The sequence below is a fragment of the Corvus hawaiiensis genome, chromosome 1 (genome assembly GCF_020740725.1).
Source record: "Corvus hawaiiensis isolate bCorHaw1 chromosome 1, bCorHaw1.pri.cur, whole genome shotgun sequence".
Taxonomy (NCBI): Eukaryota; Metazoa; Chordata; class Aves; order Passeriformes; family Corvidae; genus Corvus; species Corvus hawaiiensis.
Genome location: NC_063213.1, coordinates 23,037,318 through 23,057,489, shown reverse-complemented (window position 1 = coordinate 23,057,489; position 20,172 = coordinate 23,037,318). Strand labels below are relative to the sequence as shown.

The window sequence follows — 20,172 nt, the reverse complement described above, 5'->3', positions numbered from 1 at the left end:
CCTCTTCCCTCCTCTGGAGGGACCAAGCAGAGCCTGTTTGGGTGAATCAATATCAAGAATTTAAAAAAACGTGTTATCAGCATCACTGAGATAAGAATCTTGTTGGAAAGTAAGACGCATATGTTGCAAGACAATCTCTTCAGAAAGTTTGCAATCTAGGCAATGATATAAAAGGGAATTTGGAAGAAAGAGGGAAAGAAATGCTGTTCTCAGGTTTTTGATGACAAGGTCCCTCCTTGCATGCAACTCTTGATATCTAAGTCTAGTAATTACTGTTTTAGTAATTGCTGTTAATAGAATATATTTAAATTATGATGTTCTCTTACTCTAGCAATTAATGGATAGAAGGGCATAGAAGCAGCTCTGGAGAAGCACTTGCCAGTCTCCACTGATAATACAGAAACCATCTAGTTTCCCTGATTTTCCCTAGGCTTCTAAACTTAGATCTTGAGAATTATTTACAGAGAGTGAAAAATGGGTTAAACTTCAGTCTTGTGACTCCTGTCCCCATCAACCATAAATGGGCCAGTTAGCCCAGGCCATCACTTCTTGATTAGGGAGCAAAATAAAAAGTCCTTCTCGGAAGGACAAACAGAAGTCCTCCAGTTGTCCTATTATGTTTGGCATATCCACTTCACACCTCTTTCTACATGGGTGAGACCTGGATTGTGCCTTTATGATAGCTGGGTATCAGTAAGATTTGAAAAAGTAAAGAAAAGCTGAATGAATTAATGGAAGAATTGAAGAGAATTACTTTTACAGGTTGCCTTTTAAGTTGACGGCTGCCTGAGCATAGGACTCTAGAAATGCTTGTCATGTTCATTAGGGAAAGCTGTGTAAAATAAACATTTATCTCTTCCTGTGAATACTGAAAAAATAAAATGGCGTCAGTCCCAGAGCTGCAAGTGCTGGCTGATGACAGGTTACATTTTTAAGGCCAGTTTGTATAGCAGTCATGTAATTTTTCTTCCAGCATTTGCACAGTAATATCTGTAAGGAGCAGAAAGAAGTTAAGGAGAAGAGTTAAAGCTTGCTGTCTCATTCCATGAAAGGTCCCAAACGAATTGAGGTTTTTCTTCACTTATAGAATGTAAAAGAAATATTGTCAATTTTAAAACCTTAAATGTAATTTCTGCTTATTATCTGTAGGTTTTATTTTCTAGCATAGGAATAAGACGCTTTGTCTGCTGCAAAGCTGGTGTTTAAAACTTTAAGCTAAGAAGGACTGTCAAAGGTCTCTAAAGTGTGGTTGGGCGTGAGTGTTCCTTGAGGCATGTGTTGACATTATCAAGCTCACAACACATGCTCCACATACAGAGGCAAGCCTGTATATTGATAATTATGTAGAAAACATCTTATTTGTGGGTAGATGGTTTAAAGTTATTTATTTATGTCATTTGACATTTCATCTCTTGTCTCTGAGACATATATGTGCAGTCCCAACATGTGAAGACAGAAATATTTGCTGATTGTATTCAATTCAGCATTTTTTTGTTTTCCAGCAGCAGATCATGCTGCTGCTGGTTACCACATTTGACAGAAAGATTGTAAAGGAACATTTTGCACTTACAGCAACATTCATTTCAGCCCTTTGTATTAGTCATCCTGCTTGTAGTCTCTTCATTTCAATGATTGTTACACACACACTGGCATACACATATTTTGGCACCATATTTAAAGGCATAGCTAGATTACTGGAGGAAATTATTCATTCCAGGGAACGTATTGTACAGAAATTTGTACAGAAAATTCTACAGATACTTTCTGACCTTCCTGCCTCTTTCACTTTTATTACTTTTTAAATGACTGTTCCAAAACATTTTTGCTTAGGCAGTTGGAGGTGTTCCCTGCCCCACCCCCAGTGTAGAACACCTCTGTGATATCAACTGAATCTGTCTTTGCCTAGGAGCCCTGTCCCTTGCAGGAGAAACTAGTACATCTGCCAGGTCCGGGATGGCTGTGAGGAGAGAGGCAGAAGCATACACTGTGACAGGACTGCAGAGCAGCTCAGAAAGAGTTCCTAATGTCAGCACGATGAACTGAAACTCTTTAGGCAAAGAGGAACTTTCCTCTCTTTTAAGTTTCCATTTTTATACAGGAAAGGCTACCCAGCCATAAAATCAAGGTTTTTCCTGAGTTAAGACCTTAAAATAAATCTGAAAACCCCAGCATTTTTGCCATCTGAATCACTATTAAAAAGCTGTGCCTCGGTCAGAGCTCACAGCATTTCCAGTGTTTCAAAATAATCTTTTCATCCATTGCTGAGTGCGTCCTTGAAGATGGAGCAAAACTTCTTAACATGGAAGAAAGTTTTCTGTTACTTCCTAGTTGGGATCTTTAGGTGAAAACAGATTTGAACAATTTCTTTTACACTTTCTAGTTGTTTTGACCAAATCTTCTAGAAATGAAAGTGCTATGGTATTTCTATAAGCAGTGAATTTTTTTGAAAATTCTAAAGAAGATGTTCTTGGAAAATGCATTTTGAATGTAAAAAAGAATTGTCTTTCAAGAAAGTCTAATAATATAAAAATCAAGGCCATTGACACATGGGAAAAAACCACAGTGATCCATATATTAAATCAGGCCACAGTAACACAATGTTCTTCTCCAATTGTGGCCTGCTCATGATTAGCTTCTAAACTAAAGTGAAATTCGTCAAATTACTTAGTTATTGAAATTTTACAACACTGCCCTGAAAAATATCATGGCCTTTCAAATGAGTGGAAGTTTGATTAATATTTTGGGTCAGCTGAAAATGTTGCTACTTTGTGAACGGCCCATAGCTCCTATTTTTTTGGCCGAATATGTGAATTCCAATTTTGAAAAAGATGGCAGATTTGCCTTTTGATAAAAGGAAATTTCATATAAAGAAGGACATGAAATATAATGGATATGTAAAAAACCTGTTATCAAAATGATGAAGGAAGCAGGAGGCTTGGCAGATACCAAGTCAGGAGTAATCATGTAGTAATTGGAGTTTTCCTGAGGTATGGGGAAAAATACATACAGTTGGTTTTTTTGTAAGCTTCCAAGCCAGAGAAAGAAGCTCCTCCTGTTGAAGGATACTGAATGAAAAGAAAGTCTACAATTTTTTTAAATTTTTTTTTCCTTCTTTTTGAAAGATTGAGTGTAGGAATTCACCATTTTTCTACTGGTGAAGCTTTTCCTGCCAAAAACAATGAAGAAGGAAATTCAGAAAATAACTGACTGGTTAATTTTTTAACACATAGTCCTGTTTTAAATCCTGACTCTTAGACCAGCCTTTCTCTTCTGTAACTAATGCACAAGATTTGTGGTCTAAATGAAGGGAGCAAAAAACAAGGAAGAGGTAAAACCAATGGTAACTGTGCATATAAACTCTAGCTCCCATTTGGTGAAAGAAGGGTTTTCCTCCCTGTTCATATATCAGAGTGAAAATAAGCACCTTTTATTGGATTTCTCTCCTGGCTTTGAAAGTACGTCATTCCAGTCGTCTTCAAGGTACCAGATGGTATCAAAATTGTCAATAAATCATTTCTTGGAGGAAACTCTGAGGATGTCTTGGAAACAAAAGACATCTTCTGCTTAACTTAATAGATCTCCTCCACCCCCCAAGAGTTTTTTTTAATGAGGATGACCCATTTAATTTTCAATTGTCTACAGTAGATGAGCAAAATCATCCTCTTAAAAGTCCTACCTTCTCTCCACTGCCTCTAAAGAGAATTTAGATCTTAGACACTTTTCTGATACGTTCAAATACCTGCTTTAGTGAAACATCCCACTGGAGCTATTTGAGCCCTCCAGGGAATGTACTTACCTGCACAGTCTTCAGAGATACTCATCGTAATATCAACACAGGCCACAGGGAAAGCCCAGCAATTAGGTAAAGAACAAACATGGGCTTATTTGTGTTTAATACAGCATAGGTAAGGCTGCAGAAGAGGATGTACTATAGACAGATAGAACCTCGCTGAAGAAGCATCAAATGCCAGGTGATCTCAGGGGCTTTTTAAATAGAGACATACCCTGAGAATTATTTGTTGCCTCATATGTTGGTTAAGCATTTCACAGTTCATCATAGGGAGACAAAGAGTACTTCTCAGTGACCCTTTCTTGGGTTTCATCTGCTAAAGGCCGATATATAAGGAGCACATGAATGTTAGTGGTAAACTGATTTTTGTGTAAGGTGGTGATCATTCATTCGTAGGCTTCTGTGGATCTCACAGTTAAATCATACCAAATGGTCAATGTTTCTTCTTACTGTGTACATGTGGTATATACAGGTCTGTCCAGGAAAGAATCTGCTGTCTTGTAAGTCAGGAACTTTATATGAGAAGATCTTTGCTTTTGTCAGTAAGATGGATAGGGATCACTAGTTCGTGAGAGCAGTACTTCTGGGGATTGCTGCTAAGTATGTGCAAATTGGCTGCAGGGCCAAGACCACGCCAATGTTGCAGGAATCATGCTTATCAAACCTGATTATTTAATTAAGCTGTATAATAAGTGCATCAGAAAAACATCTAAAAGCGTTGCAATCAGGTTAGCATGATTTATGCCAAACATACATCTGGTGCATTTGCCCATTGTCTAAAGGAGCAGAAGCCAGAGCTATGGTGTACTCCTCCTCTAAGCTGATTGAATGCTTTAGCATCTCCACTTTGTTTCCACTTGCCTCTTCTCATGGCCTTGTAAAGTTACTTAATGGATTTGTGGTCTACTGGTTTTCCTTGCCATCATTTCTATTTTTAGTTGAAATCTTTCAAGAGTTGTGTGAAATTGGTTAATTTTTAAAATTATTTTCTGTTGTTTCAGTGGCTCTTAATTTTATTACCAGAATCAACAGGACTGCTCTGATTCAAACATATTTCATTATCTGTGACTATTAAACATTCTTGGCATATGGTGCAAGTAGTCAGATAACATATTTACATAACTTATTTGTCCGCTGTTGAAAGTCTGACCTCGTCTGGAATTTCTTGTCAGTACCCTTTTTTTCTCAGTGTGACATGTTAGATTAACCCTGCCTGTCAATTCTTTGTTCACCAAATATAGGGTGAATCAGTATCTTTGAATCAGAATACATGTATACATGTTTTCCCTAATACTAGGATGAATGTGCTATGGTTAGCAACAAAGACAGACAAACATATCTGTTATTTATTTTTCAAGTTTGAAAACTTGAACCACTGATTAGTTATTCATACATAAATAGAACAGTTTAAAAAAACGTACAGGAGAAAATACATAAAAACTCTCTGCCAGCAATTTCCAGACCACGGCCAAACTCCTTGTCCTTTGGAATCAGTACAGTCCAGGGATGATGAGATAGGCATCCATTACAGAGTTGAACAATGTTAAAAATGTTGTGAAATGACTGGCCTGTGTTCAGACTTTGAGCATGTTTCCTGCAAGTAAAATTGCTGTTCCAAATATCTTGTGTTTCATGATGTTTTCCCTGAACTTGCCCACACACTTTTTCTGAGGTTGGGATGTGGGTTTGGTTTTATCACATGCATTCACATCTGGATTCCACCTTCATACTTGCTTTGTATCAGCTTAGTTCTGCTGGCTTCCAGGCCCTACTCCACAACTAGTGATGATTTATCTCAAGAGGGGAATCCCAGACTTACTGGAAGAGCCTGGAAACCTTAAGTTTTAATACCATAATGAATTCTTTTGCATTGGTGGAAATCTAGTGTTGCTCATATAAGTAATGAGCTGAAGATACACATTTGCTCGCCCATTTATCTTGTAAAATGTCAGTCATTAAATACAGGAATAGCCCTAAGCTTCTTACATGCACAGGGAGATTGTACATAATGCTTTGTTGGAAGCAACAGCCAGTTTTCCTCCCGTTTTTCTGTCTCATTCTTCCAAGAGATTCCTATCACTTGCACATACTTAACCCCAGCTGCTAATCCACTTCTTGTGCTTGGTCCTCAACTGTCCTGTCCAGCCCATTTTGAAATTGTATTTCATTTCCTTCTCCCATGTTGACATCTTGTGCAGGATATAGGGCCCTGAAAAAATGGGAGGTCTTGCCTTTGATGCATGTTAATGGGTTGAGGTTAAATCTAGAAGGGGCCACTGGCTTTTAGTTCACCTGTGAAGTTTATGTTACAGATAATGTGGCCTAAATGCTTAAACTGTTTGCTAAATGTTTGCTAAAGCCCAACAATTTCTGACAGGCCCCAAAGGCTTGCTATAAATTGCCATATTCTGAGTGTAGCTACAGATGAGCAGAGATGATATTGCAAGTACCCTGAAGGTGGGAAACAGTGCTGATAGCAGAACGAGAATGTGCTGAGGCAGCAGGTGTATTATTTGTCCTGGAAACTCCAACCACTCCCAGGTGACCTGGCTTCATTGGCACCTCTTGATTATCCTCTGTGTTTCCAGGAAAATGTGTGGTGATTTTCCCCCTTGCGCTGGTACCTCCTTCTTGGAGCTGCAAACCAAGCCCAAGTATTCTCATAAATCCCTACACGTGCAGGGAAAGTCAGAGATGATGATCCCTGTGTATGTAATAAATTCAACATGCTATTCTCATACAGCCCTATTAAATATCCTGCAGGCTTTTTAGGATGTGATGTGTGTGGAGTGTACATGATATGTTTTGCATACAACTGTTTCATTCTGAAATGTCCTCCTGCCACTTTTTCTCAAGAGTGGTGTAATCTTACATGATTAAAAACCATTGCTATTTTATGGGTTTGCCTCTGCTCAACTCATAAAATAGCAAGAAAAAAGTCAGTCAGATTCAAATACTCAGAATCCATTAAAGTCATCCTGCAACAATTTCTTCCTTGTTGCAGACAAAGCATTTTAAAAGCATGAAGTAATGTGCATGCTTTCTCCAGTGGTTATATCTCGTCTCTGAGAAATTTAGTGGTTTGTGCTGACAACAAAAAGTTGGCAGCGTAACCCACTGTACAGGCAGTCCTATTTAAACATCTCTCAAGCATGTTCACAGGCTTTTCAAGGGGAGAGCACCTTACAGTAAATTAACAAAGCTAGAGACTAACTTGTCTCTGAATGAGTGTGTGGCCATTTATAGAATCATAAAATCAGAGAATTATGTGGGTTGGAATGGGTAGTATAGGCAGTATGAGGGATCTTCTGCTACTCTGCATGATGATAGATTAGTAATATTACTAGTCTTTGCAGAGTTATGGTGACATGTAGAGGCCTGTTATGCAAGGTGCCATTTACAGTCTGTGTAGTACAAATGTTCTGGCTTGTATCTCTTTATATTTATGCATGTTACAGGTATATGCACGTGTTGAATACAGTAGGAGACTACACATATATATATATATACACAAACACACACCACACACACACACACGCACACGCACATATACATATATTTAGATGTTCAGGACTGAGTAATGATTTTCAGTCCCTTAGATCTTGGATGTCCAGTTAAAATTGTCTGAAAGGTGGTGATTTTCAAGTGCCACAGGTGTCTAAGTGAGGCACCTGACAATAATGTGTTGTTACTGAGAAATGTTGAAGGCCATTCTGACATACAGTGGTGTTCAAGAGTGCACGTGAGATCTGAGTGCAGGCTTTGCTACTGCTTTAATCATTCTGATATTCCACAGTGAGAATATCAGAATGATTTTTTTTACCTTTCTTTACTCTGGGACTGAGCAGTTTGACAAAAGTGCTTTTGAAATTGAGGTAAAAACTAGAAAAAACATGATGTGTGTATTGATGTTAAGTGTTTTGCAGCCTAAGACAAGACATTGCTAGTGAATGGGAACATCCCTATTCATGGACACCATGGTAAAAAAAAACCACTGTCAGTAAAAACCTCTGTGGGAAAATTTTACTTTTGTTCTTGATGTTGTTTTGCCTCATGTGAAAGTTGAAGACATTCAAGATCGTGAAAGCATGCTTCATTCTAATAATGAAAATGACAAATAATAAATATATCAAGTTATAAAATCTGTGTGAAAAGATCTTATACAATATTTGGATTTCCATCAGACAACTACCCCCTTACAATTTTTTCTGTTTAGAATTGAAATTCTGAAAATGTAATTTCTTTGCAAAAAATGTATTTTTTTTTAATTAGAAAAGTTTTCCAGGAGTTGAAGGCTAGGATCAGTAGATAGTAATACTTACTTCTGTGTTACAAAAATTTTACATTGTCGCCCCAAAAAAACTCGTGATATGTGTGGTAATCAGGACTGTATGTAATGACATAAACCATTGTATATAGAGAAGAAAAAGTAAAAAATAATTTAAGATCTTTGAAATTAGGCATTTTTTTCTGCAATATAAAGCTGTTCAGTGAAATCTGCTAGGTCAGCCATTAATTTGTGGCTACAGCACATTCAGGCCACCGGACCTGACTCAGAGCAAGATAGGAAAGTGTGCAGTATGGACGTAATTGCTGAAGATGCTATGCAGTTAGCCTGGTTTACCTTTTTCTTTGGCCTACTTTATGTGCTAACGTGGGCTTTGTCTACTTCTGTCTGGGTACAGATTTTAGGTACACTTCCAGTACAGGAGATTTATCTGTATGCACCAGACCAGTGCACCAGACTGCAAAAGATTTTATTCAGGACTTTATAAGTAGCTTCTGGAAAACAGGATGAAACAACCTTCAGCAGAGACAGCTCCAACAAAGCTCCTTGGAAGTCTCTTCTTGGGACGCTGCAAGGCTACTTCTGCTTGGTACCTCTCTTCCCAATCTGTAGTCTTAATGTAGGATTTAAGACAGCCTCCCTTTTGTCCCACTTGTTTCCCGTCCCAGTTGTTCATTTGTGTTAGGAGTTAGACGTTGACATTTCTCTGTGGCTTCTGTGTAGTTCTTGCACTGACTACAAAGGCAGTGCACATCTCTTTCCACATCCTATGCACTGCTCAAAAAATGTCCCTTCTTCTGTTTCTTTAAGATGTTGGATCCCGGATCCTGGGAGGACCACTTTGGGGGTAGTCCTTTTCTGTTTATAGGCTGCTGAGAAATGGAAATTTTCTAAAAGCTCTGGTATGCCAGGTACCCTGAAACTCCAGGTCTGACAAAGAGCCTGGCTTCCTACTCCATTTCAAAGACTTGTACAGTTCTTGCATCTATAAATTGTAAAGATTTAGCCAGATATTTCCTTGTCTGTATATCACAAGGTGGCTGGGATAGCATCATGTTAGAACAACAAGAAACTCAAAATGAGGCTTACAATCATGAAATACAAATCAGTTCAGTTTCAGCATAATGCAAACAGGAGTTATATGCTAAGATTTTATTTAACTAGTTGTCTTTCTGCAGCTGAATATTTCATCAAAACAAAGTTTATTGAAAAGTTGCTGTTGTTCTTTCTGGCTGGTTGACTGAACCCTTATGCATGTAAAAATTGAGAATAACAGATGATGTGAAATGTAAGTATCTAACAGTCATCCTAACAAAACAAACAAACCCAAAACCCTAAAAAATACCCCACCAAACCAACTGTGGCCTGTCTTTTGAGAAGGATGGATTTGCTTCTACCTTAGCACGATCCACCCATTTAGAACTTATTTGTTAATTTTTTCCCAGTTTTGTGGCTCTGTGACTTCCAAGAATGCTAAAAGAAATGGATTGCTGTTCAGCTGCATTGCATCCTTTCTGTAGTGGGTTGAGTTTGAAACCGGGCAGAAACACCAATTAAATGTAGTGGTTTTGATTCAAAATATTCATTATTTACTTATTTTCCTTCTGTGAGATAAGAATTAGGAGAAAAGCAAAGCAGGCACAAACCTTAAACAGTTGCAGTACAATGAAAGAGCTTTATTACTAACAGAATTAAAAGTAAAGAGAAAACAACAAAACAAAATTAAAGTAAATCCCCCCCCCCCCCCCCCCCCCTTTCCAGCACTTCTCTCCTTTTATCCAGCTCACACAAGGGATAACAGAACATGGGATGTTAGTCAGTGTTGCAGTTCTTGAAAAGTCTCTCTCTTATGCTTAAGGAAAAAAGGGTTTTCCTTCAGTTGCACGTGGTTCCCAAACTGCCACCAATAGCAGACCCGCCCGGAAACAAACAGTCTGCTATGTGTAGAACATCTCTCCCATGAAGAATTTCACAGTTCTTTCACACTACAGAACATGGGCCATCACATGGGGTTATTCATCTTTTTAAGGATAAGTTATTTTGGCCTGCACACGAAGGCTTTTCTTCGCCACAAGTCTCTAACAGCCTCTTACTACTTCTATATAGCATGGCATAGGCACTCTTCACAAACTTCATAGGCACACGTTGATTCTCCACCCCCCCCCCCCATGTTCTTCAAATGGATTAAAGAGACAAACAGTTTGTGGTATTACAGTTTCTTACCACGGCATGCAAGAAGGTTTCTTTTAAGCTGCGCGCCAGAATCGCGGCACCGCCCTCTTTTCTCCTGTCGCCATGCTCAGCTCCGTCCCACGTGACTCACTTCTCTTTCTCTCTGACTCTGAAGCCGCCATGTTGAAGGGTGTTCTTGTTCGGGCTTTACGGTGGGGAAAGCCTCGCTCCCTTTGTGCTGCTGGCTGCGTGGTGTCCTCTTCAGTTCAGCACGGAGTGTGCTGGCTGCAGACAGGAGGCTCTGCCGGCTCCCGCTGGCTCCGCCGGCTCCGCATGGAGAGGAGAGGGACCCGCCTGTCCCCAGAAGCCGCGCTGGATGGGTTTAGCTGTGAGCAGTCCATGGCTGGTTTTAGCTGCCTGCGGCTCTGGGACAGTCCCCCTCAGTGACCCAGGGTCCGTGCCGCAGCGATGGGAAAGGGGGAAAGGGGCAGTGGCCCCGGCCCGGCCCAGCGGGGCCGGGAGGCTCGGAGCCCCCCCACCTTCCAGCAGGCGAGCTCCGACCAAAAAAGGGGAAGTCCCGCCTTTCCGTGCAGTTTAAATATGTAAATTGTGAGAAGCGTAATTGGTCTTAAAGACTGTCCATCAACTCAGGGTCAACCCAACACACTTTCCTGCCTGCTGGCTGTCAGCACACGCTGATTGATAACAGGGTACACAGATGAGTGTAATCTAATTTCTGCCTGGTTGAATTCCCCCAAATTCTGCAGGCCAAATAGCAGTGTCTGCCTTATAGGAAGTAGCCTCTGCCTTTGGCTGCTAAAACAGGATATAGGTGACCTGATGGTCTGTTCCAGAGCAGTGGAGGTAACAGGAGGTGCTTAGTTTCTTGCATGTTTCCCTCCTAATATGGACTGAAACACTGAATTTAGTATCCACCTCATATAGGATTGCTGTGTGGCTGGCAGAGAGGAAAAGGTTTTTCCAAATTCAGAGTTGGTCCTCTGGAGGTGCCTTTCTCTGTTTCAGCTAAAGTGTTTTAAAAACAATGCCAATCTTCAATTTAAGAAAAAATAATAACTTAAAGTAGAAAGGACCAGGTTTATGTTGCTTCATGCTAGACAATTCCTTTTAGTCTTGTGAGATATTTCTGCTTTGGCTCATTCTTACACTGTACTTTTACAGGACGTAAATATTTGGGGAGTATGCCAAAAACTTGTATAGTGCAGAAACTTGTACTGTCCTTCCTGTATCTCTTGCATAAATCTAATGACATCTGTAATTTAAACTTTCAGGAATAAAGAACAAGTAGTTAATAGATCCTGACTTTTTGCTATTTTTAATTTAATATAAGCCTTCTAGTTGATACAGATCTAATTTCCATGTGAAAGATCAAAGAAGTAAATGTCTGCGGGCTTTGTGAATCTCTTACCTAAAATAAATAATGAAAACTCATTTCAGGTGATCTGGACAAATCATAGTCTTAATCTTCAGTTGAGCCCCAAGGAGACTGTAAACTTTGGGTATATCTGTTGGGAATGTAAAGACAGATTATGTTAAGTCAGGTTGTGAATACATACTTCAAAGAATAGACTATTAAGTATTTGTGGGTCAGTGAAGCAGAAAAGGTACATCTTTTAAAGAGATAGAGATATCACTTGTCTGAAAAACAGACAAGTTTATTTGAAATCTAGATAGACATTTGGGTTTTGCTTCTTTTTTCACAGTACTTAACACAGATACAAACTGTGTATTGCTGAATCAGACTCAGAGTATGCAGTAATTTTGTATCTGTAACAACTTTTTTCTGCCTCTTTCAAGGATTTATGATTTGAATAAGGTACATGTTTCCTGTTTTTCATCCTGTCAGGGGATGTGAGGAGGTCAACAGCATGTGTAAGAATGTCAATTGGTGATTTGTGAGAAAATCTCCCTCTCTCACTCTTACAGGTTTTAAAGATAGTAGCAGGAAGAATTTGCTGACACTTTGTTGTCATAGTTTTTATTAAATTTTGGTAATTTTTTCAGTAAATATTCATAAGCTGCAAAAAGTGAGAAGGCTTTTCTTGAGCAAGATTATCTTGACTGAAGCTCATTTTATCAGTTTGGTACTCTTCAAGTCCTACTTGTCCCAGTCATCCACTTTCTTGGACAAGTGAATAAGCTAGTGACACAAAAAGGGGGTTTTGTACTATTTCTGCTAAAGGTAAAATAACAGATTTAGTGCCTAGGCTTGTGCATTTACACAAAGATTTCATTTATCTCATTAGTTCTGATACAAACAGGGATGCAGCTGAGTTGGCCAAAATATCAAAAAAGGTAATACAAAGGGTAACACTATTGTCGTAGTTTAAGACAATTTACAGGACGGGGTCTCTGAAATAAGTTACTTCCCCTTAGTTTTAACTTCTCCCCTTTTCACTAAAAAGGAGAGACAAATACGAAGAGATACAAATGAAAAAAATAACAGTTTACTCAAAGAAAACAGCAATAAATAAAGAAATACAAAAGCAAACGGTTCAACTCCCACACACAAATGCAGATGAGGTCCCCCTAATTGTCCCGGGGAACACAGACAAAAATGGTGGAGATTCCCATCCCTGAGCCACGCAGAGAGAGAATGAAGGAAACAACACGGCAAACAAGCCTCCGTTGTTCCAAAACTCCCTCCTTCCCCCCGCCAAACGAATAACCAACTGGGAACAAGGACAAAACAAAACCTGGAAAAACTATTTTTGTCCAAAAGCAGTCAATGCTGCCATGCTGCTCCACGCCGCCCACCAAGGGCTCTCTCTGGCGTGGCGCGGCTGTTGGCAGCGGCTGGAACTCTTGGAGATGCTCTGACCTCCAGCGTGGTGGCTGCGGGCAGCAGTGGGCAAGCCCGTCCCCTCCCCGGCAAATGGGATTTTGAAATGCTTGAGAGCCGGCAAAGAACAGAAGGGAGAGGTCCATGTCTCCGTCCCCTGTTTTTAAAGGCACGAAGCACCCCTCCCCGTTTTGTGAATTGGAATAAAACACAGAGGCTCTGCTTCTGACTCAAGTCTTAAAGAGACAATAAACAAACTTGTGCGGGTTGATGTAGAGAATGATTTTGCGTCAGCCCTAATGCTAAACTCCGCCTACTATCTATGTAACTAGGACAACTACTAACATAAAATACTATGTCATAATATATATTTTGCTGAGGTTTTTCTCCTCTGTCTCCAGATATGTAGAACATAGACACCCACATGTGAGCTAGATTAGACATGTTCATATCCTATCCAGTCAAAGCATTTCCAGTGCATGATTCATCTGGCTTACTTCAGATAATTTCTTTAGGGTTATTTGACTCCCAAGGTGGTTATTTTTCTCTTCTGACTATTAATGACATTTAGCTCCGATTTAGTTGTATTTTTACAGACAGACTAATTCAACCTTCTTGTATAATTTGGTTTAATTTGGAATAATAATTGTGATTTATAATTGTGCATGCAGGTTGCTCAGGACAAAGGAAGCTGCTCTTTCCATAGAAACCACAGCCCATGCGTTGTTCCTCAAGAGAATGAAAATATTTTCCACACAATATTTGCTTTTTTCACGAAGTCTGGCAGAAAAGTATTGGTAAGAAATGGCACCACTTACAGCACTACTTGAACATACAGCATATTTCACAAAACATTTTGCATGGTTTGGCATGAAGATATGAAGCAGGTAGTTCATTATAGAGCATATATAACAATACTGATGATGTGCTGGGGGGGCATTTAGTGACTGTAATTGTCTGATTTTTAAAAGTAAATAGGAAGTTTCAGGAAGTGCAGTGGAAATGGGTTTAGCTGACATGGCAGCACACACTTGGTTACCAGAGCCTTTGCTCCCATGTTCTGTCAAAGGCATATGGGGGCAGTGGGTCACTGCACTGTACTTGGTGCCTGACCCCCACAGAGGCCTGATGTGCAGTTCCTTCCAGTCTTGAATGCTTGCCTGGCTCAGCAGCTCTGCAGAGGAGTGAAATTTACCTGGCTTGCTCTCATGCAGGCCTCTGTATCAAGCTGTCTTCAGGTCTTGACAGTTGCTATTTCAATGTAGAGGGGCTGTATTATAGCATTTTACTGTATAACTTAGTTTTCTAGTGTGTTTGCTGTCACACAATTTATCACTGAATTTTTACCTCTTTTGCCAAACAACTTTTTCCTTGTTTCCTGTAGGACTGTGAAAGACCAGGCAGATCTTGTTTAATTGTACGTTGCAACTTAAGCTCACTACCTAAAGCAGAGTCCTGTGAGATAAATATATACATGCTGCTGAATACCGAGATACTCAAGAAGGTATGTGCTCCCCTGTAGGTTGTTTCAATGCCAATTTAAGTGTGCTTATGTCAACCAATGAACTCAAAACTTGCATTTCTTGCTCTCTTTACTAGTGTGTGAAAAATAATCATGGTATCAAAAAAACCAGATCTACTTATTAATAGTGTGTATGAATGTGTTAATCCTAGTTCTTACCCATTACCCGTTAAGATAGAAATAAATTTAGTTCAGAAATTTATACATTGAAAAATGACAAATGAGACCCCTAATTGTGTGCATGGTGTTAAGGCTAAACATTTCTGAAAATGGAATTGATTTCTGAGAGTTTTGATTCTAAAAAATGTAAGTTAATGTAAACTTTGACCAGCTATCTATCATCTTTCTGTGTAAACAGACACATGGCAGTTTTTTGTCATTTTTACTTCAAATTATTCAAAAAGATGCATCATGACCACATTAATGCTGAGCTTAACATTTGTGACAAGAAACGAATGGCTGCAAGTTAATTTCTGTCTTCTCTGAAGCCACTGAATGAGACAGCAAATCTTTTAATTTTTTTGTGATTTACTGCATTTTGACCTGTTTTCCTTAACTTAGAAAAATGCTGACTCTAATTGTGGCAAGCTGCTGTAAGATTATGAGGGTATAATTGGAGGAGAAAGCTGATAGCATGAGCCTACTAAAATAAACCTGTCTTTAATAGCTGTTAGATTAAAAGTGTCAGAGAGAGCTCTTACTAGAAAACAGTTGCTAAAGTAATTAATAGCCCTGAGCTTTTCCAATTGAAACCAGTGAGTCTGCTAATGTTTGTTCATATTCGAAAACAGGAAGTATAGGCAAGGCCAGAAGTTTTAGGTATTTGTTACGTGCTTATAGAAATGCTGAAATATGTAAACAAGAGTGTATGCAAAATATGCTTCTGGGAAATTCAGACTTGAGAATAGCCAGGGTTCATCCCATCTGCTGGTGATGCCTTGGAGAGGCTGCCTGAAAACAGAGGCTAGACAAGATTAAGAGAATAAAAGTGGGTATTTTTTGAAGGGCCTTCCGTAGGTACACCTTGGGCAGTCAAAAAGCCTCCAAGAGGCTACACCCAAGATGGATGTTGGGTCACGGGTTTTTCACACTTTTATAAGTTTGGTCCGTTTGCATATCAGGGTTAATTCTCCAATTACAGTTTCAGGTAATGATGTCATTACTCCAAGTTTGTTCCCTCTTTCTAGAGGTTTAGTTTACATATTTTGGGGCCTGGGACAACAAGGTGTCCAGGCCTAGAGAGTGTTTGTTATGTCTAACCAGAATGGGAGAACAGTAGCTAACAGGCTGTATGAAGTTTTAGAGTTACATATTAAAGCAGCACAGGATCTGAAAAATATAAAAGCTGAATCCTAAGGCATCACTGGGTCCCTTCTAAGATTACTTTTAGCAACATTCCTCTAAAAGACAACAGTGTTTACATTTTTGAGTATCACCAGTGCATGCTGTTTTCTACTTATTACATACCCTTCCCAAGGTGAGCTGTATACAAGTGACTAATCTGTGAATTGAAATGGCATCTTATTGAAATGTGTCTGTTAAAATGCACCGGGCATTTTGTTGGAGAAATAGATATTAATGAGAGGAGGTGTACAGTGAATAATTAAGATATTTGCCATGCACAGATTCAAATAAGAAGTTTTCCCCCTGGGATATATTGTAGTTTATCCCAGTTTCTGTATGTCATTTTTCTGTTCACTTGAAAAGCAAATAGGAACTTTTTTCATGCTTAATATTGAGCCTGCCTGTGTCATTGGCAATGTTCTGTCTTGCTTTTGTTGTAAATGTGGGAAACATTAACAAACCAAATACAAAGTATATGTTTAAAGTCTAACATACCCAATTTTGTTATAATCTGAAATAATGTGCTCAGTTATATCTGTCTGTTATGAGCATAAAGTATATTTTTTCAAAGCTGAGTTGTAACCAGGCTAATACTTAACTGTCAACCTAGCCTTCACTAAGTGTTGTCTGGGCGTATTTATTACATTGGCAAATGTTTGATGGTTTGTTGGGCTTTTTTGGCAGGGGCGATTGGTGCTGTTGTTGTTGTTAAGTCCAGTTCTTCCTCTTTTTACTTCTCAGGACAGTTCATCGGTCATCCAGTTTGTCACAAGGGCAAGGCTGCAGGTGGACCATGACCTCAGAGTTGTGGAGGTGCCCAATGGGAGCCCAGGAGAAAAACCAGTGAGTACATAAACCTGAAGAGAAATGTTTCCTTATCCCAGTGGGCTGGAAATCACTGAGAGCTCTATACAAACTGAAATTTGTGCCTGGGCTAGCCCACAAGAATGCCCAGACTTAGTCTGACTAGACTAACAGTACTGTGAACTGTATTTTTGTGGTTTGGCTCTTTGTGATAAACCATGCCAACAGAGTGAATGATGTTATGTTGAACCAGAGTGATCTGTGTTGTACTAGCTAAAATACCCTTCAGGTGTTAACGGAAAAATTAGGTTTAGCTTCCTGATTTAGGGTTAACATTTGCTTTAATCTAATTCAAATTTCCCTTGAAAACCTAGAAGACACTTGAAACCTCAGCAATGTCTTTTCACATGTGCCAGAATGAAATATTTAGAAGCATTAATGATATTTTGGGAGCTGTGAAAATGGACAAGGTTGTCAAACTTTCAGAAATTCATTTAACTTTTTTTGTTGTGCTGAGCTGGTAAAAATCAAGTATGAGCTGACCACATTTTGTGTTGATCTCCCTGTTCCTCATGAGTCCTCTGCTCCTGCTGTGTCTCCTACCTTTTTGGTGCCACTAGTCTTCCTGCCTTTTGTTATCCAGAAGTCTGCTCCTATTTCGTCTCTGTGTCCATTGACCTGGCTGGCACCACCCAGTTCACAGCCTCTTGTCTCAGGCTCCTGCATTTAAATCAACATCTCAATCTGCAGCTTGCAAACCCAGCTACTTGCACCACATGTATCCCTCAACAGTCATGTCTGTAACTGTAGTCTTGAATTTCTATTTCATTAGATCTGTTAGAAAAAGGAATTATTTTATATGTCAGAAACTTCTTTTTTCCCTTCTGTTTTATTTTCTTTGTTGGGTTTCCATACCATTCTGTGCAATAGGCTTGGAAGTTAAAATTAAAAACACAGTTAGCCATTGCTGGGAACATGCCTTATAAAGTGGCCTGCAGTCCTGACTGTTAATACATTGCTTGGCCTCTCCTTATTTCTGCAGCTTGCACAGAACACATCTTGCAATTGTATGGCAAAATTTCATTTGTGACTGAAGTAAGACCTGACTGTGATACCCATGCTCCAACTGAAATGGAAGAAGCCAGTATCTCGATGACAAATATTTCATCTGTAAAAGGTTTTAGAATCTCTAAGAATGATAGGCACGCTGTAAAATGTTTTGGACAGCTATGTTGAGCTTTTGATGGGGTACCCTTCCTTCTCGGACTAGGGTAAGAGAGCAGAGGAGGCTGCTGTTCTGCTAAGTTCTTTATTTCATAGTCTCATAGCTTTCTTGAAGGCAGAGTTCGAAGGGGGTTACATGATAAAGGCAAGCAGCAACAGCAACAGCAACAGCAGGCAAAACTAGCTTCTTCTTCTGTATGCTCTATATGCTCCATATATATTTTTCTTACAGAATTGTGGATTATATTTGCTAACTGACCAATAAGATTAACACACAATTCTAGTTTTTCTTTCCTTAACCTATCCTGGTCTAATTCTAACAGTCGTTAAGTCTTGCACAAGTGTTACATAGGTATTACACAGATTTACATATACAGTTTCTGTCAGTTCTTATTGTTTATGTGAACACTCTATCTAAAAAACGTGAACAGTATAGTTCTATCTATGTTTTGTCTGAAGTAAAGAATTCTGTGAAAAGGTAACTCTGCTGCAGCAAGAACTATGTTTAAGGTCTCTGCTACAGCTTTTTAATGTTTAAGGCACTTAGCACATATTTCTACTAAAAGTTAAAAATCTATATTTCTATTTCACTTTGGTGTGGCTTCACATATCTTAGCTTGTCCAAAGGTTTTATTTCAACCCCTGTGCTTTGGCTTCTCTCTGGGCCTGAGTCCAGAGGAGCTTTCACTCCAACACTGCTATTTTTTAATGTTCAAAATCTAGAAATGCTTTTATCTAGGAATGCAAGCTCTGCTGTATTTCGTTGTTATCTGATGCTTAGAGAAAAAAGAAAAGAAAATTAAGCAAAAAAAGAAATTGTCCTTTTCCTATTCTCAGAAAGCCTTTCATCAAGCCTTGAGTTGCATTATGAAGCACACGGTATGTGTTGGGAAGCTGTCATAATCTTCAAACTAGAGCTTGCTTCTGGTTCCTGGGACGCCCTAGCTGTAAAAGAGCATGTTTGACATGTTGTAGCAGTGTAACATTAATCTGTAGTTTCAAGTCTTTTCTCATGTTAGTGCCATTTCCTCTCTGCTTTACAGTAATTCCACATGCCAGCTTCAGCACTGCTGTATGTTTTGCACAGGGTCATGTTCAGGCAAAAATTTAAGACATGGCTTGGTTCAAGGTATTAGTTTTTCTGTGTTCTCTTCCTGTGGAATGCAGAAAGGAAGAGTAGTTTTTGCAAGCCACACCTATTCACCTGGAAATAGAGACCGGAAGAAGAAAATGTCTTTGTTCATACTCCTCTCTTCCTTTTTAAAGCTCATCCTGTACTCTTCATTGACCATAGACTGCTGTACTATATCCATTTGGATAGCAGCTCCTTCTGTACAGTTGTATGGACTTCCTATGAGTCTGTTTATGACAATGTTCCCTAACATTTCTTAGACAGTTTATCATGCTAAGGTTGAAAAGGCCTTTTTGCTGTCTGTGGCTAAATGTGGGCTTATTATCACATTTAAATGGTTCTTGAGGACCAGGTACCATTATTTCAATTGGCACTTTTACAGTATAGTGTACAATGTCAGAGTGCAAACTCTCTGTAAAGAAGATAAATGGAGAAGGAAGACAAATGGAAAAGGAAGGCCGATATTTTTGATGATAGTGTAAGAATACCAGTGGAGCACCCATATAAACACCAACTTTGTCAGAAACTTCAGTAGAGAATTTGTAAGGGAGATGCAAAAGTGTATGTAAGTATCTCTAAGTTGGGTAGTATGCTGTCTTTGAAATTAACCTTTTTTTACAAAATATGCATTTGTGCAATTCTCAGAAATAATTTCTCTGGATTTGGATTGATTTTATGTGATTTGTAATTATATGTTTTTTGGCTGGGGTTACAATAGGCTGTTTGAGCTCTCATATTAGTCGAATCACATGAAGGTTATCAGAGTTTGGATTTGGCTCTGTGATGACAGTGGTATTAACATACATATATATTGTCTGAAACTGGTGTTGTATTTTCAGGAGGCATACTTTATTTTCTTCATCATATGAGTTCCCATGAAGGTTTGGCTCTCTTCTCTGTATGTGAGCAAAACCAACAATAAGCTCCATAAGAACACAACAGTCAAATACCAGATCCAAGAGTCCACATTTTCTGCTCACTGCTTGTGTGCAGAAAGAGGAGGAGTTCTCTTAGGGAGCAAAAGGACTGCCTTTGGAAGTGTGGAAGGAAGAATTAGCTGGATTTTACTACAACAAAACTAGCCAAATGCCTC

At 39.1% G+C, this 20,172-nt stretch overlaps 1 protein-coding gene across 1 annotated transcript in view; it reads left to right on the top strand.

Annotated features, from left to right (window-relative positions):
• Positions 1 to 20,172, top strand: part of ITGA9 (integrin subunit alpha 9) — a 244,048-nt gene that overhangs the window by 179,564 nt on the left and 44,312 nt on the right. Inside the window, exons 24-26 of the mRNA XM_048296306.1 lie at positions 13,725 to 13,850; positions 14,438 to 14,557; positions 16,661 to 16,762. Of these exons, the coding sequence (XP_048152263.1) occupies positions 13,725 to 13,850; positions 14,438 to 14,557; positions 16,661 to 16,762 (348 nt within the window). The remainder of the gene's footprint in view (positions 1 to 13,724; positions 13,851 to 14,437; positions 14,558 to 16,660; positions 16,763 to 20,172) is intronic.